The following is an 18,630-nucleotide window of genomic DNA, read 5'->3' on the forward strand; positions in this document are numbered from 1 at the left end:
TTTCTGCTCTTTCAATATTGCTTTAAAAATATTCTAAGCCAAACAAACCCCAAATTGAAGAGCTCTCCATTATCCGTAGAGCATGAATTCATTTATCTGTCAAGAAAACCCATGGACCTTACCTATAGAAATGAACTATATTGATCTAAGAATTGTCTCTATGAAGAGTCCATGCCACAAAACAGTTGTGAGTTTTGGGTGGTGGAAACATGTTTTATTTTTAATTATTTATACTTTAAACATTTTTTTAAAAATAGCATATTTGTATGCGGTAGGCATTTGGTCGTTTGGCAACAATCACATGTGAATCGTTGAATTACCAGAGAACCAACATGACTGGCATTGGCATTTTACCTTTTAGGATTTCTGAATTTGGGTTTTTGGGTGTTGGTGAGTTTGTTTGGGTTATGCGGTGTGGCCAGGCTCCTTAACACTCTAGATCGGGTTTGGCAGACTATAGCCTGAAGCCAGCTGGTCACATCCTGCCCGGGGCTGGATTTTGTATGGCCTGTGAGGTAAGAAGGTTTTTTACCCTTGTTAAGGATTGTAAAAAAAACAAACAAGAACATGTGACAGAGACCATAAGTGGCCCGCAAAGCCTAAAATATTTACAATCTGGCCCTTTTGAGAAAAGTTTGCCGGCTCCTTCCTTAGGTTATAAGTTACACATGAAAGGAATCCAAAATTTCATAGGATAAGCTCAAACTGATGACTTCAATTCCAGAATGTCTTAACACTTTGAAAGAGTGACTTACCTGTTGAATCAGGAGAACACATTTTTGGTGGTGAAATGAAGACTTGATTGAAAGACTGCCTTGTATGATTTGACAGTACAGTCAGATGGTAAAAGAACTTCTGTACTGTATGATGTTTCAGAATAGTTCTGTAAAGTGTCTGAATGTACTCTGGTACCATTGTTGTGTTTAATTTGTCCGAGGCAGCCTCAGGTAAACACTAGAATCTGTTTGTTGCAGCAAGATATGCAAAGTAAAATGAAATATGTATGTGAGATTGTATTATTTTATTGTATTTTGCTGGACTTCTGAAGGGACTTTTTTTTCTACTTGCAAAAAATTAAAACCCTTGAGTGTTAGATGTTAGAAAACTTTTTGAATTATATAATTTCTTTATTTCAGTAGTGTTTCATATCACCTCCTTCTGTCTTTGTAATGAAATGTCATCAATCTGTTCTGAGCATAATTTTTTTCAGTTCTGAATCCTCCTTATCCTCCTTATATCTTCCTATTCTTTCTATCAGAATCTGCAAGTTGTAGGAAATAAAAGTTGATTTGAAACAGTTCTGTAACACTAAACAGATGACTGTTTAGTGAGACGTTCTAATCAATTGCTAAATAATTCTCTCTCAAAAGCAGATTTGATATTTACATTTTGATTTTCATATTCTGCTCACAGTGTTTGTTGACGGTGGCTAACATTCCCTGCCACTGGATAAATAAAGCCTATTATTTCCTTTTCAACATTTTAGGCTATTATTCTCATACAAGAGCTAATAAGCAGAAGGTTAGGTATATTACCAAACTATGATCCTGTCTATCAGAAGAAACCAGGAACCTTGATTAATATGCCTTGTTAACTGATGATTTCAGTTCCATATTGGTAGTGCTAGAATAATTTGTATAAACCAAGCAGTACAGATTCCTTATTTTAGCACTAAGACTTACAAAAGCTTCTTTTAGCAGCCTTTAATTTTGTACTTATGTATGTGACATAGCCTGTGGCTGTGATAGCTACTGTGAAGCTGCAGTTGTTTTGGGATGAAAGGAAGAGGCAGCTGGAAACTCGGTAGCTACATCTAGCTGTCTACCTAGAGAAGGCCTTGATTTCAAGTTTATCTAAACAAGCTCGACTAATCCCAACTATCTAGGGGGATCCACTGTCAAAACAAGCAGCGTGGCCCTGAGGCAAACACAGCTATACAGAAATGAAGGCTGGGGCTTCCAATACTCCAATGACTGCATACTGGAGGCCTTTTTCCCCCCTGAAAGAGGGTAAGAGAGGTAGAATTTGCATAATGCCTTTTCATTGGAAACTTTTGGAAAGCTGACAGACCTTCAGCTTATAGATCTGTAGCCACAATACAGAGTCTATAGGAGAATCCTTGAATGACCTAACCATATTGAAAGAAAATATAAAAGCGTCCAAGTATAGCCAAGTGAGAGAGGAAAAGAGGCTGATGCATTGTCTAACATCTGCTGTACTTCTCGTTAGTTTTGTTCTTTGCTATTCTGTGTGGACTTTGGAGAAGCCTAAGACAGCCTAACATGAATCCTATAATCTTCCTTCTGAATATTTATGTAGCGTGCCAGCTTCTAAGCTGTCCTTTGCGTTTTCCTACTTCCCCCTCATTTTCATGCTCTCAAATGAGGCCAACATTTCAAAAGCTAAATAAATGTTTGTGAATGTTTATAAAAGATTTGCATAAATTTGTCCTTGTCTGACAAAGATCACTTTTTTCTTATGCCAGTTCTGAAAAAAAATTTTTTTAAGGTTTTGGTGCTTGTCTTGACAACAGAGTCCTGCATCCCAGAACAATGATTGCTGATTAAGTGGGTATGCAATTGTGACTGAATAGGCTTTCAAGATTCTGAGTAAAAAGACCTATCATCTGAAGGCTGAATTATAGAATTTAGAAAATGTTATCAGAAGTACACATTTAAATCTATTTTTTGGTACCATATCATTAGGTAAGACAAAGCATTCTTACAAGTTAAAAGTATAGCCACCCATGGTTTAAAAAATTATCCTGTATAAATTTTAATAATTAGAATGTTTCAATAACTCAGTATATCACTTTTCTTCCCTATGTTTGAACATATTTAAAAATAATTTTTAGACCTTTAGGTACTTTTTGGAAACTGTAACTCTACCAGTTGTATGCGTTAATACGGTTACTGGGGTGGTGATCAGAGGGAATTTACCAGGCAGTCCTTTAAGATATCTGAATGCTCAATCATACCTTGAGAAAATATAAACTACATGAAGTATGTGTTAGGGCTTAATTATAGGACACACATACACAGCGCCCAGACACTTATGCCACCGACGGGTGTTTGCTGAATTCATTTATCTTTTAAAATGAGAATGGATTTTGTGGGGTGGCAGGGGAAGTTGTGGGTAGAGGTGCTAATTTAGTTCAGAGATATTTGAAGATTGGCAGGAGAGAGAGGTAACAGCCAGTTCTGTTAGTCCTTTGGTTGTATTGGTTTAGAGGTTTAAGTTGTCATTAAGGCACAAACTAGAGCCACTTCTCTGACACAGTTTTTATCACATCTGCTAGGCTTGTGTCCCAAGAGGAGACGTGGAGAGCAGCGAATTCAGCATGGGCCCATTATCGACTGCTTTTTCGTGTGTTGTAAAAGGAGTGAGACCTCAGGGAGGCTTGGAGCCTCCTCCCGTGTAATGTCCAAGTCAGATTTGAAGGACTGGTGGCAGGAAAGCTTTGGCCTTGGGGTGTGAATTCTAAGAAATAGAGGCACAATTAAGTTTAAAAAATTCAAGGACTTTGAGCTTGATAATGAAAGATTTTTCTCTAGACTAATGTGAGCAGAAAAGTTGTCCATCTGTGCACATTTTTGTGTGCATTTAAAATATTTAAAAGCTGACAGCTTTTAATATGCTTACAAAATAGTATTTCTATCAGTGCTCTTTTTTTTTTCCCTTTTCTTTTAAAATAGTATCTTCCTAAGGGCAAGTTGCCTCTTCAATGAAATCATGTTTGCAGTTTTACTGTTGGGACCCCTATTCCTTTGGTATGTTCTGACTTGTGTCCCCTCCTCCCCCCTTCCTTTCAGAAATATTGATAACATAAATGTTCAGATAACAGGAATTTAAATGCTTAAGGAAATGAGCAAGAGAAACTATTTTAGAGTAATCATATTAAGTCCAAGGAATTACCACTGAATTCTGATTAGCCACTGAATGCTAATTGTAAGAGATCATAACCAAATCATTTGTTCATCTTGGAAGTACAGTATTTGAAGCATGTGTGAAGAATTTTATTGGCATTTCATGCTGACCTTATAAATATAGCTCTCATTTTCAACCACTTTGTGTAAGATTTAAAATTAATAAAAGGAATCTTGGAATAGAGGATGGTATATAATATCATGATTATGGAACAACTTTGTTTTAGCTAAGTTTGAGAAAGAGGAGGATGCAAAAGGATAAAGTAATTTTGTTAAAAAGTTTTAAAAATAAGATGGAGTATTTTTGCTTCAGACTTCAAAGGTCATGAAGGTGTATAAAGTGGTTTCAGAGGGGTCTCTTTCACTGTTGAAAGCCTTCTTCTTCTGCACTTAATGTCCTTGATAATTTAGATACACAGTTTATATGAAACATGTTTATAGAGTATGATGAATTTATTATATTTATCTTTGAATTACAACATTAATACTGCATATTAGGTATTACATATAAAATTGCATAATTATAACATGTATATGACTCAATTAACTGAAGTTTATAAAAAGTAAACTAGGGGTAAATATTGAAATGTACCAAAGAAAGGAAGCAGACTCTGTAGCATTTGAGCAGCATGTTAGAAATTTGACCCGGCTTTTATGTTTGGGTGTTGAAAGGCCTTTCTGTAAAACCCCTTATTCCAGGCTTCTTTTTCCCACTGAAAAAAAATAAAAATTTGGTTGTAATTATACTATGGATCTTAGATTTAATTTGACACTTATAGTGAAGGAGAAAAATTTTATTTCCTGTGTTCACATTTAGGAAACTTCTGATCAACATTCTTGAACTTGGTGCTAATTAAGCTTCCAGGAACAACTGCTTTACCCATCTTAATCATAAGCATTTAAAACCTTTGTGAGCTTTCACTGGGAGCCCCTGGTTTTAACTTGAAATGGCTTAAGGTAGAACTTTTGTTAGCTTTTTTGTATGTTTGGATTTTGCGTGTGTTCTGTTTTTAACTTTCAACTTGAGTTTTAAGATCATCAATCAGGCTTTTCTTTCAAGTCAGTGGCACTGCTTGCAATTGCAGGACTTAGAGGGTCAGCATTTCCCTTATGGTATTAAAAAAAATTAAACATAGGGAGTATTTTAGGAATTTGAGCTCCACTGATCTTTTCATCACACACCTACATTTTGAAATGAACAAATAAATTAGATATAAGAAACCCAGGAAATGTTCTCCCACGGTTTCCCTTCCCCTTCCTCTTTCACTGTCGTTTTTGGACAAAGGTAAATTATCAACTGCTATATCGGCTTTCAGCAAGCCACAAAGAGGCTAATTGTGGCTTTACATATTTTAAAATACATTCATTTATTCAAGCTATCTCTTCTCTTTATTTAAATGTTTTCCTGCACCATGTTTTTCCCTTTGAACTATTGCAAATATGCCTCATCTCCCTGCATTCTGTAACTCCAGTGGACACTATAATCACTCTGCACTTTTATCTTTCACATGGCATTTATTTATGGGGTGTGTATGTCTGTGTCTGACTGTCAGTTGTTTTCATCTGCCAAATAAAGCTAATTTTTGTTTATAAGTTTCAATGAAGCAATGAAAACAAAGTATTTGACATCTGGAATGTTGGTCGTTGCAGGATTTCCTATAGCCCCCTACCTAGCACCCCAAGGTCAGGGTGAATTAGTCTAGCCTTCTCATTAATAATCCCAGTTAACTTCATTGAATTTGGTCTTCGAGATTTTGCTTCCAGATAGGATTCTATAATGGATAATATTATACATTTAAAACTTTACTGGGTTCTTAGGCTCAGTATCAACAGAATGTAATCTAATTTCTCCAGATTGGAGTAAATTCGGGCCTTCTGACCGGATGAGAATTAGAATTGGATGACGTGAATCCAAAGTAGACTGAAATGAATCTTGAGTTCATTTCTGAATTTCGTTTGCAAGTGTATCCAGCGTTAGGTGTGTTAATTTCATATTTTGGTTCATACTCTGAGGCTTGGTGTCTCTTGTGGGCAGAGCTTTGTAGATGTTACTTTTCTATTACACTATGCAATCTGCGGCTTCATGTATGCATAACTGAAAGATTTGTGCAACTGCCTCTCTAACACGCTTCCTCCCTGCCCCCTCTGCTCTTATTTCTTCCTACAGGAAGTATCATATCTTTTGTTAGGAAGAAAAGCCCTTTTGGAAATTGCCTATTTCATAAATTGTCTGGTGACACAAAGGGGTTGAATGCTGTATTCTTGTCTCATTTATTTTGAAAACTTTGCTACTGAACTCACCTTAATCAATGAGCTCAGTGTTGTCTCCAATAAGTTATGTGTTGGATATATTGATTGGGAGGGATTTTAGAAAACCCGTCTGGGGTTTATAATGTCAGCAGTGTTTTGATTATGAAAAGAGTTGGAACCTGGGGACATGGAACCAGGTGGCGAATGTCCTAAAGCCAGTGATGACATGGTGGACTGGTTTCCTCCTGGGATCTAGTTCATGCCCTGCACTTTAACTGTGGTGACTGGCTACTATAGATTCACTTTTTTGCTCATTAAAATGTTAAAAAATCAAACTGTACATAAAAAGATTTGTGAAAATATAAACTTGGGAATTGATCTGGAGAGCTGGCACACAGTCCTCCCCACCCCCTGCCTTAGCAATGAGGTCATTTACATTTCATCAGCTGTGCAGCATCCCCAAGATCCGATTTATGTGGCAGTAGTTGAAGTTGCACCGAGGCTGGTTGTCTAAAAGAGCTTGTGTAGGCAAGAGAAACGGGAAAGAGAACAAGAAAATTACCTTCTACAAAGAAAGTGCCCTAGCCAAAGACACAAGTTCTAGAGAGAAAAAGGGGTTGGTAACTGGTTAATGACTGTTGTCCCAATAAAGTTAATATTGAAAGACTGTGGGACACTGCCATGAATGTGGTACTCAAAATATATTTAAATCAGGATTTTAAAGCCCCCACTCTTGGAGAGTGGTACTTTATTCGAATAATTTTATTTTTCTTTGGGAAAAGATGATAAGGCATGAATGTTTATGTGTAAGGAAAACATCAGTATTAAGAAAATGGGTTTATTTAATTGGTTTATTAAATTGGTTTATTGCAGTTTTTATTTACAGAGAACATTGCTTGTTTTTCCCTCCCTCTTCCTGTCCTCCCCTTCTCAAATTAAGAAGTAGATACCTCAGTTCCGATTGCGATAATATGTGAATATGCAGAACACAGAGTAGATGCTCATTTTTGTTTTTTCTTCTGACAGCACACCACCATCTTGTTTGACTTAAATTGGAATATCAAGCTCTTGTAATATCACAAACATGAAGGAACATATTGTAATGTACCAACATGTGCCTACATTGCCTATATTCCCTTTTCCCCTCCCCTCCCCCCATCCTATTGCTTAATTAGATTTACTGCTGTTTGCTTAGATAAAAAGGAAAGCTGGTGGGTGGTTACACTCAGCCTACATTGGGTATTTTGATATTTGTTCTAATATTATCTGACAGACAAGTTCAAGGTTGGTTATTACTCTTGACATTAGAGAGTGGTAAGAAGTTTCTATATTGTAGTGAGTAATAAGTTGGGCATATTAGATTCCTTTGACTCTGCTGTAAAGCACAATGCCTTCTCATAGCCAAGGGGGTCCTTTCTTTCAAAAATCTTTGAGGGCTTTTGCCAGTACAACTCCAGCATAGAGTAGAGAAGTGCTTTCTGCACCTATAACTTTTGAGGGGTAAAAGATAGCTGTCTTTGTAGCTGATATTGGCAATGAGTGAGCACTGAATACTGAGTTTTAAAGAATGGCTGTTTCATATACTGAAGTTAAGAGATGCTTTCTGTTACTATTCACAACTTGAAGTGGAAGGAAATTTGTAAGGAATTTGTGTGTGTGTAAATCATAAGGGTTTTGTGTATGTGAATTATAGTACACTTTATAATTAGCACAGCAGGCATTAAATGTTTTATGTGATCTGTTTTCCTATCTTTGCCTGATAATAACATTATGCACTGAAAAATTGCCTTTGTTCTGATTCTGTATTACCTGTTGCAGTTTATCTAAGCATGATTAGTTTATAAACAATATATATGCCTGAATGCCACATTATAAAGTTAACTAATATATAAGTAATGTTTCTTAGGATATGCTGAGGTGTTCTCATCCACTCTTTTTCACTTCTTAGTTTCCTATTCATTAATTACATTATTTCATGACATGTCTTAGCAGTGCTGTGATATACATAGTACCAATCCAAGATGATATTAAAAAATAGGATATGCTCAATTGAATTATGTAGGCGGAACATGCTCTGGCAGAGCAAGTCAATGTGCTTTCTGCTTCATTGAGTGGGTTATTAGATTGATGTGGTTTATTTCTTGAATGATAGAACTGGTTTTAAAAATAAATGAAGCGAGAAGCATCAATTCAGTTAGCATTGATAATTCATTATTATTGGTTAGAAAAGTGCTACATTTGTAAGCTGATCTTTAATTTATCACTTGGATTAGGGTTTGCAATGGGCAGGTTTGTTTTAATTTGAACCAGCTTCTCAATGACTGAAAAATGTGTTCTTCATTTTGTCTTGAAGTTGGGATTTTAAATAGTTAAAAAGCAAATCAAGTGCATGAAAGGAATACTTTTTTAAAATTTATAACATTGGTCTATGAACTTATGATAAGCACCAACCGTGGGCTGTCCAAGTCTGCAGTTAAATTAAGTTAAGCTAAGGAAAATTCTGTGAAGGAAATAGTAACTAACTACCTGTCTATGTGGTTAGCTGTGTGTATATGTGTTATATATATGAAATGTGTCTTTTAGGGAAAGTTATACACCACTGTTTATTGTGTGTCATGTACTGTTTTTTTCTGTGGTAATGTAAGAAGATTGTCTTCTATGAATAAGTTGTTAAAATGTCACCTTACTTTGTGTACCCTAATCCTGAATAATGTGCTTGGCTTTATGTACCTATATATGTATTTTTTTAAAAAGACATTTAAACTGGTAGTTTGCTTTAGATTTTAATACATTAAAATTAGGTGAGTATGTTCAAATATGGTGATATTTCAATAAGAATAGTATATACTTAAAACTGTTACAGTTTGGTTCCAAAATAAATGTATGCCCAAAATGGCAACTTCTTTGTAAAGTAAGTAAATGAAGTTTTAAACTCTAAAAAATGTAGCTGACAGTGTTCAGGGACAATTATCTTCAAGTTGGCTTTCGATTCTGCTGTGATTTGGCCTATTGATGTTGGGAAGCGTTGTCTAATCCCGGCCCCCTCTGTTCCTAGGTAACAGGCAAAAACGGTGCCAGCAACAGCGGCCCTGCCAGGCCAAACCCATGTGGCTCGGTGTTATTCACTCTGATCCATATGGTCAGGCTGGAGATGTTCCCTGGAGGGGTGTTAACACTCAGCAACCCAACCGCCTCCCTCCCTTCAGAGCTTTCCTGCATGGCTCCTGCTGCTTGCCCATGTGTGATTCTTGATTAATTTTTCATTTTTAATGAAGTTTGATCATGTTTATTATTTCTCATGATTGACTGCCTGGTACTCCTCCCATGTAATTGATAAAGCCCATATTTCTTCATCTGTCTCCTCTTTCTTTAGGGTAAAGTTGCTAGATTGTGTGCTGTGGTTAATGTTAGATTTACTGGTCCCATTAGATGTATAAATTATCTCTCTTTCTCTCCACAGGAAGTTCTACAGACTTTGACCAAGTTTTGTTTCCCCTTCTATGTGGACAGGTAGTGTCAGATTTTCAAACTTTACTAGAAAAAAAGTGTCGATAAACCTGCTATAGAAAATAAAAACCATACCATTCTTAACATTCTGTCTGTTTAACCATGATTTAAGATACCTGTGTTCCAAGGAGAGTTGCAATATTCTCCCTTCCTGGGGTTTTTATTGACACTGTCAAAAAGTTTAAAGCTTAGAGCTTTGCATTGGTTAGTTTGTGAGATGTATTTTGTATGGCATTAAATTTTTGATTTTGTTATCAGACTTAAACTGTGATTAAGAATGGTTGGTATTTAATCTCTTGCTATTTAATTGTTATTTAAATATGAATATATTTGGCTTAAACAAGTAATATTACTTGATTCCAACGTTTTGTATTATATAGACTTTGTTTTTCCTAGACTTCAACTTATAATTTAAATCAGCCTAGCCCTATCTTGTTTAAAAGTATTCAGCAGGGAATATTGCTAAATAGTACTTTATATTTTGTTTAAGTGGCTAAGAATGGTATCTCTGGGAAAAAGAGAATTTTCTATAGATTTTGAGATTAAAAGTACAAAACCACCTAAACATTTCCTTAGTATTTACATTGTGATAAACTGTTTCTTAGATAGGTACAAATATGAGAACTCTAAGACAATTAAAATAGTCTGAGGTTTTTTTTTTTCTTTTTAACGAGCCACTGGTTAATGATAAGAATTTTAGAGGAGCTTTTTTTTTTTTACTTTATAAAACTAATGTATTAACTATATTAATAAAATAACAATTATTTTATTTTCAAAAAATGTCTACTCTTTTTCATTACAGTTGAAGCATTAGTTTTTTACATTCATTTATTTGCCCATTTGATTGTTGTCTCTTCAGTTTTCTCTTAATGGAAATTTGAACTATGAAACTGTACATACATTACATCTTAACAAACCCACTTTTATTGACAGAAAGGTTGTAGAAAATAACATTGTAAGTAAGAAATGCCATAATATGGTCCAAGAAAGCTATAAAATTTGTGCTTATCTTCAGGAAGATTCTATCATGTATTTTAGTGTACCCAAACAAGGCAAAGCCTGTAAGATTTCAGTGATTTAGAGTATATGTGGGTAGTATGCTGTTTGCATCTTTTCTACACATTGTAATACCACTGTCCTGGTTTATTTGGCATAAACCTAAAAATGGTATGAGATGAGAATTGGTAGCCAAAGGAGTTTAAAAGGTACTAAAAAGCAACTCTGGAATGTTGCCAGCCACTTCTAATCACTGCTCTCCCTGGTTCTAACATTTTATTTTTTCTTAAGCCAATCAACCATTATAGTATTTCCAGACTCAGACCTTGTAAATCCTGGTACCAGGAATATTTCAGTAGCAGGTTGATGCTCAAAAAAGAATAGCCTTAATTCTAAGAGGGTCAGTCTTTGTAATGGGAGTCTTCTTGTCTCTTCTTTAGCCTATTCCTCCTAAAAATGCAAGGAAGTAGGGTTTTGTTTAGAGATATTTAATGCAAACTTCACATTTATATGTATGAATTAGCAATGCATGAAATCTCCTCCAGCCACTTATAAAATGTATGACAAATTATGGCAAAGACATATTTATAAAAAGTAATGAAACTGAAATGTTTTATAAATGCAGTTAGGTGTTTAATAAAGAAAAATAAGAGAATACATTTTTACATGATTTCTTGTTAGAGTGGTGATTTGTTTTGGATAGGTGTTTCTTAATTGACTTTGTTAACTGCTTAAGGAAGTGAGCAAGAGAAAATATTTTAGAGTAATCCTATTAATGTTTACTAATGTTAGAAGAAATGCATAGAGATTAAACCTCTGTCTTCCCCACCAACACACATGTGCAGGTGTGTGTGTGCATACACACATACACACACTGATTCATATTTCTTTTTCTTAGATGTATACCATACACACACTTCTACTTACCTACCTGTCTGGCTGATTACATTCTGAAATGGAAGAAAAGCAGAGTCCTTAAGTGATAATTCTAAAATCTTTTTTGTTACCAAAAATATCTGATGCCTTTTTGTTGTTGTTAGAAATATGTTTTTCTTCCAGAATCCTTCTCTCCAAATTATGTTCCCCTAATCATGTTCCTTTTTTTTTCTTTTTTACAAAAGGATTTGAGGACAGAAATGTTTCTTTTTGAATATTTCATTCCTTACCATGTACAATAGTTCTTTCTTACATTGTATTATATTACATACCCTATGGGTGTTGATAACTTTTATTGATACCAAAAAATCATTTTATGTGGGGACTATATATTTTCTTTCTGTTCCCCCACCTCTAACCTTGGTATACTTTAATACAGAAGAGATAATAATAATGAATAAAGTTCATTTGTAAGAAATATAAAGGTTTCAATGTCTTAATTTTTTTATTAGTTTGCAGTTAGCACTGTCAAATGGATATCCCCAGATTCTGAGGCCCATAAAGTCCCCTAGATGGGTTTATGATATTGTTTGACTTAGAAAATATGCCAGCCTGGGAGACAAGTAATGCCCCAGGTGATTGCGTTCAAAAAAGAAAGCTTCCTGATCTTTTCAGTATCTGTGCTTTTCTACTCCAAGGAACAGTCATAAAACTTTCTGACATTTCTAGTCTATATCAAGAGGGGGATTTTCACAGTCATCATCAAATCACCCGTTAACATTGACATCTTGCTGTCTCGTGTGTTGTTTTAAGATTTTTCTTTTTGAAACTAGGACTTAGGAAAAATAATAAAGCCAGTAGCTTTTCAAAAGAATGTGCTTCCTCATATATTATCTCATTTTATCCTCCTATCATAAGAGATAAGAGCAGGTGCCATTATCTTCATTTGAACAAAATTCTAAGCTGCAGAGAAATTGGGACTTGCCCAAGGTTCTCTGAGCACAACCTAGATTTCCATCTCCCAGACAAATACGTTTCAGTAGACCACCTTGCAGGGAAGACCAGTCACCAAATATATAGAGAAGAAGGAAAGGAAGGAAACGAGGTTTGATTTCCTTATCGATTCTAGTCAAAGTGCTGGATGCTGCCACATCACTGTCTCATTTATTCTTCCTAGAAGCTCTAGGAGATAGATGGTGGTATCTTTTTTACAAAAGAGCAAAGGAAGGTTCAGGATGTAGAGCATTGTGTTGCGTAATATGGGGGATAACGGAAATGGTCTCAGACTTGGAGCCCTGCCCTCCCAGTCTAGTCCAGGAATTATAAAGACATATTAAACAGGATCGACCCAAAGGATAGTGAGGTTAGAGAAGACCAAAATGGTCAGAGAAAACTTCTTATGGTGGGGGAGACTTGTATTGAGTCTGCCAGGACAGCAAGAAGTGGGCAAGTGGGAGGGAGAGCCTAACACCCCATCAGCACTGAAAAGCAAAGCAGAGGAGAAGCCCCGAGTGAGCCTAGAGCTTGTTCAGCCAGAGCAGATGGAGCTCGCTGGGGAGAGGGTGACTGTGAGAACCTGGGCTCTGGCCACAGGAGGCCTTGAAAATGTGTGGAAACAAGACCACAGGATTTTAAAACTGAAATTCATCTGGTTCAAACTCCCCATTTTATAGAAGGAAAACCATGATCCACAGAGGTGAAATGACTTGCTTATGGTCACAACTATATAATTTACAGGGCCAGGAAAGGCACCGGTACTGTATTCCTAATCCAGAGTTATTTCTACCCTACAGTGTACGTGAAGCTGTTGGTGAGAGGGAGTAGTGAAGTGTCAGTGTTGAGATTCCTGTATCAATCTCAAAAACTCATTATTACTAATAAAAATAGTCTCTTAAAAAAAGACTTGTACCATTCCATATCATGTTTGCTACTTGCTTGCCCTTGATAGCTGACAACCAGCTTCAGTTACTCAAAGCACTTGAGACATGCATTGGATGATGGAAAAGCTATTCTCTTCCATTTTTGTGTTTATCCTCTTTCAGAACCCTGAAAGTCAGCTACCATTCCATTTTCCTGTAAATTATACTGGCACACACAACTGACAGGATAGTCAAATGCAATGAAATAATCTTTTCAGGGCCAGAGGCATCATTTAATGGTCAGGATGTAACCCCAGATGCAAATGTGGCTCAAATGCTACTTACCATTTTATTGGGCATCTGTTTTGTGCCAGGCATTGCCCTATGTTCTTTTCCTGTAATAAAAGGTTACAAATTTGTAAGGTTACCATTATCCTCATGCCACACAGGAGGAAACAGAGGCTCAGATAGGCTTGATAACTACCCAAGGTCTCACTACCAGTTAGTGGTATAGCTGCTTGCAGAACCCTCATTTGTCTGACCTCCAACTCCACCATACTTTCCCTGTTTTACCATACTGCCTCCATAAGATCCATCACAGCATAAGTAGCCTAACAAACGGTTTTATTTCAAAAGCAATAAAGCAATATATATTTATTGTAGAGAAGTAGGAAATTGAGAGAAAGAAAAAAATGAAACCCACACTGACATAGGACCAGTGTATTAACATCTTATCTTCCCAGACCTCTCCTCTGCAGATTCACCCTGCTCTCCTTTCTAAACCTGAACTCACTGGGCCCTTGAAGTCCCTTGGTTTAGCATACAATATAGGTTCAGCTGTGCCCCATGATTATTTTCTACAGTGTTGATGACAACGAAACAGCTGGGCCTTAGTGGACAGACTATTGTAGGCAGCAAGCAGGAGATCTGGGTTTTGGTTTTGGTTTTACCACTGCCCTGCTCTGTGCTGTGAGGCAAGTGACTTCTCCCCTGAGGTTCTTCATTTCTTCATGGATAAAATGAGGGAATTGGATTCCATCGATCTCTGCTGTTCCTTCTGCTTTTGATACTTTTAAATTCTGCAGTTATGCTTCATGTTGACTTTGTCAGGCTCATGTAGAGGGAATGGACAGAGCTCTGCTCTTAGAATTGTCTGGTGAGTTTCTCCAGCAGGTAGGCATTGCGTTCTGTCTCGAAGTGTGTCACTTACTGTTGGTCCCCTCATATTTTGGGTCCATGTCATTCTCACCACTTGAATCTTTGAGCAGGGAAGGTGAGAAACTTGAGGCCTAGGCAGATGTAAGGTGTGTTTGTGGAAGGAAGCTTTGAGGCTTACGGAACTAAAGACTGGGAGATGTGGTAGTTTGATGAAGCTTCATTCCTGCCTCATGCCTCATACGCACTGAAGGAAAGGAAAAGTGTCTGTTAGGTGCCCTGCCATGGACAACAGATAATTGTCGGTAAGCTATAATACATAGAGGGGGACAAAATGCTTCAGTTCTATCTCTTGAATTTTATAATTGCATAACAGTAGTGATGATCATTTTTGTCAGGTACCTACTGTATGCTAGTTATCTTGTATACATTATCTCTAATCTGCAACCACTCTGCAAAGTGATGTGATTATTCTGATGATTTACAGATGAGATCAGAGAAGTATAATAACTTGTCTATGCCCACATAACTGCTGAGTAACATGTCTGGGATTCTGATGTAAGGTCCAGGCCTTAATGTTTTCTCTTCTGTCCTGCATCATAAATCTCTGCCTCTGCTGAATCATTTCCAACAGCTTAAAAACAAGTTCTGGTATTCATCCTAAAAATAATAACCACCACTCAGTTGCTTTCTGATTCTCTATTTTTTGAACGAGTTATCTACACACTTCAACTTATCCTTCAGCCTTCTTCAGCTTGTCTTCTGTTTCTGTCATTCAACTAGAGCTGTTTTTATCGAGGTCATCTAAAACCTCCATATTGCTTAATTCAGTAGACATTGTTTTTTCTTCTTCTCATCTTTGATGCATCAATACAGTTGACCACTCCCTCTTGTTTGTTCTGCTGGCTATTCTCCTTTCTTTGGTCTCTTCTCCACCCATCTTCTAAATTGGTGTTTCTATAAATTAGTCCTGGATCCTCTTTTGTTTCTCTGAACTCCCTCCCTAAGTGATCCCAGTCTTTACCATGGTGTTAAATACCATCTGTGTGTAGATGACTTCCAAATTTGTAGTTTCAATCCAAACGTTTCCTCTGATTTCCTAACTAGTGTATTCAACTCTGTACTTGACATTTCTATTTAGATGTTTTACAGGCTTCTCAGACTTAACATATCCCAAATGGAACTCTTGGATCTTCCCCCAAACTTGTTAGTCTTTCCTATCTTCAAATGGTAATATTCTGCCTTTTTGCTCCCCAATTCCCAGTCCATCTGCAAGCCTGTCATTCATATCTGCTAACTATAACTTGAACTATCCATCCCTCTCCATCTATACTCTTCCTACATGAGTTAAGCCACCATCCAGTCTCACCTGGACTACTGCAATCACTTCCAGATTATTTTCTCTACTCCTACTTACCCCTTCTTCCAAACTGCTCTCTGTGTAAGTCAGTTGAAATATTTGAAGCTATAAACCAGACTGTGTTTTTCTCTTGATCAAAATCATTCAGTGGCATTCTATTGCCTCCCCCCACCGCCAAAAAAAAAAAAAAAAATCTGAATTCTTTACCATGACCTGTGGGACTCTCTGTGTGATCTGGAGCTTGCTTTATCTAGCAGCTTAATGTGATGCCACTTTCCCCTTTATCTCCTGTGCATTAGCAGGACTCCTGTCCTTTTGGTTCCTTGATCATAACTAGCTCTTTCCAGTCCCCAGAATCTCTGCCTAGTTCTTTTCTCTGCCTGAAACAACCCAGTGCCCTGTTTCTTGAGTGGCTGTTCCATTTCATCCTTTGGTCAATATTGTTGACATCCCTGAGAAGCTACCTCTGACCACATTATCTCAGTAGGGCCTTTCCTTCCCTTCCGTTTTCCTCTATCTTCATTTCTTCTTTGGTTTTGTAATACCACTATTACAAGCTGTATGTTTTGTGGTATACTTCTTTATTACTTGTCTCTATCTAGACAGAAAGCCTGCAAAGGCAGGGGCCCTGCCTATATTGTTCAGTGTTGTATATCCAGCACTTGTTACAGTGCCCAGTGTAGTTGTAGCTCAATTTGCAAAATGGATAATGAAACTTAAAGTGAAGCTCACATGTAAAAGTTTGTTTCTCACTGGGAGACTAGAATCAAACTGTCCATCCTCATGCTTCATACCATTCATGCACTGGCCCTGTAAACAACTTCAAGATTAAGCAAAATGCTACTGGAGAGGCCCTGAATGGCTGATAGGCATTTAAAAGGAAGCATGAAGGTTTAGGTCTGTGGCTTGAATAGCTATTGCTTTTCTCCCTTGTTTTTCATATTCACCTAGGCACGGGAAGCTACAAGAAGCACAGCTAAGGCTGGTCTTGGCCCTGGTCTCCTGGGTTTATTTCTGGAGATCTTCAAATGTGGTCTCCCTAGCTTAGTGAAAAATATGGTTTTTTGTTAAGACAACTATCTGAATTCCTCGCATACCTTAGTTCCTTAAACCGAGTTGAAAGCTTCCCAGGGAGGATTTTCATTGTGTTTAGTGCAGCGTGGCAGAATGGAAAGGACTTTGAACCAGAAGTTGGCTTGGATTTTTGTCCTAGTCCTGATAACCTTGGAAAACAAAATGAAAGTAAACCCTAAATATCAGTTTTCTCATCTGTGAAACATGAGAATTGGGTGAGATGGTTTCTTCTAGCTTCCATCATCCTGAAATCTCTGATTCCTTTGGAAATTATGGATGCTGAGGTAAACTCAAACTGCAGACTTTAAGGAAGCAGACCCTTTCCCCAAGGTCATTTTTATGGAGAAATAGTGAACACTCCCATAGACTACCCCAGCAAGTAGGAGAGAGAGAATGATAAATTCCTTGGAGATTCAGAACCCTTTTAAGTTAACCTGTTTGACTTCCCTTGCCAGACCTTTAGTTTATTGGAAATTGTCCAAGGAAACAATCTTTTAGAGCCTACTGGTTTTGGGCTTTTGTCGACTTCTACTTCACCCTGCCAGGAATTAAAAAAGGGAATCAATTGAGAATAAGTACCTCCTGGTAAGCTGTGGCACCCCAAAAAGAATCTTTTTCACTGTAAGGCAAGCATCAGTCACTTGGTCACCCAGAGGACTAGCCTTTCCTGAAAAATATGCAACAGGCAAGAGAGAAAAGAAAGCAGACTTCTTCCTCTACTCACAGATATTATAAAGCTGAATCAGGAAGATTCTAAGCAAAGGCCTGGTTTTTAATGTGAGTTTTAGTTTTCACAGTTGGCAACAGCTTGCGTCCCTCTTTTTAATTGTTCCTACTCTGGACTGACCTTTATACTAAATTCTTTTCCATTTATTCTCAAAACATCCTTTGGGTTGGATGGTAGTGTCTCATTGTTATTCCAGGTGAAGAAACTCAGGTGCTTAAAGGTTTTAAGTAACTTGCTAAATTTAGTCAGTGATTGAGTTGGGATTTGAACCAGGTAAATGAGTAATGTATTCTTTCTCTGAGCCTGTAGGGTAGCTAAACACATTTCCAGCATTTTTAATAGGAGTAAAAAGAGAGTAGGAAATTAATGACACACAATTCACAAGTCAGGTGCATTCATTCTCTGTCTTTTTCCTGGAGAATCCTGGGTGTTTTCTTTTCATCGAGTCCTATCAATACCCTTCCTTTCTAGGATGATACTTAGTATTCATTTTAAACATTCTAGAAGTGAAATCAAAACCTGAGTTAAAACACTGAACAATCATATTTTGTATGATCACGTAGTAGTGTTTCTTAAAAGCACAACCTTATTTGTAACTTGGAATCATCCAGACCTGTTGCTTTAAATATTTTAATAAAACAGGATTTCCCCTCCCCCATTGAGGCCCACTTTTCTCCCCAATCACTTTAATTATGTGAGCTAGAATGCTGTTTCTCACACATCTTCAGTTCTCAACCTTGTTAAAATTAATCATATAATCCCCCTTTAAAACATAGTATTAAATCACCATAGTAACACAGTATCCAAGCTTTATAGATAAAACATAACAGGCATAGGAAGGTAGCATTTGGTGTCCCCTTGACGGCCCTATAACTTTTATAGAAATGTGTTTCTTCTCCT

General features: G+C 36.9%; 1 protein-coding gene across 20 annotated transcripts in view; it reads left to right on the forward strand.

The window, feature by feature from the left end:
• Nucleotides 1-18,630, forward strand: part of DENND1A (DENN domain containing 1A) — a 542,971-nt gene that overhangs the window by 144,552 nt on the left and 379,789 nt on the right. For 19 of the 20 annotated variants that reach the window (XR_010148858.1, XM_009457264.5, XM_054659070.2 and 16 more), the window contains one exon: nt 9,637-9,686. The exons of the other annotated variant lie outside the window; for it this stretch is intronic. Coding sequence is in view for 17 of the 19 variants with exons in the window: in XM_009457264.5 (XP_009455539.1) it covers nt 9,637-9,686 (50 nt within the window). In the remaining 2 variants the exon portion in view is untranslated. The remainder of the gene's footprint in view (nt 1-9,636; nt 9,687-18,630) is intronic. 20 annotated transcript variants of the gene reach the window in all.

Source organism: Pan troglodytes, chromosome 11 (genome assembly GCF_028858775.2).
Source record: "Pan troglodytes isolate AG18354 chromosome 11, NHGRI_mPanTro3-v2.0_pri, whole genome shotgun sequence".
NCBI lineage: Eukaryota > Metazoa > Chordata > Mammalia > Primates > Hominidae > Pan > Pan troglodytes.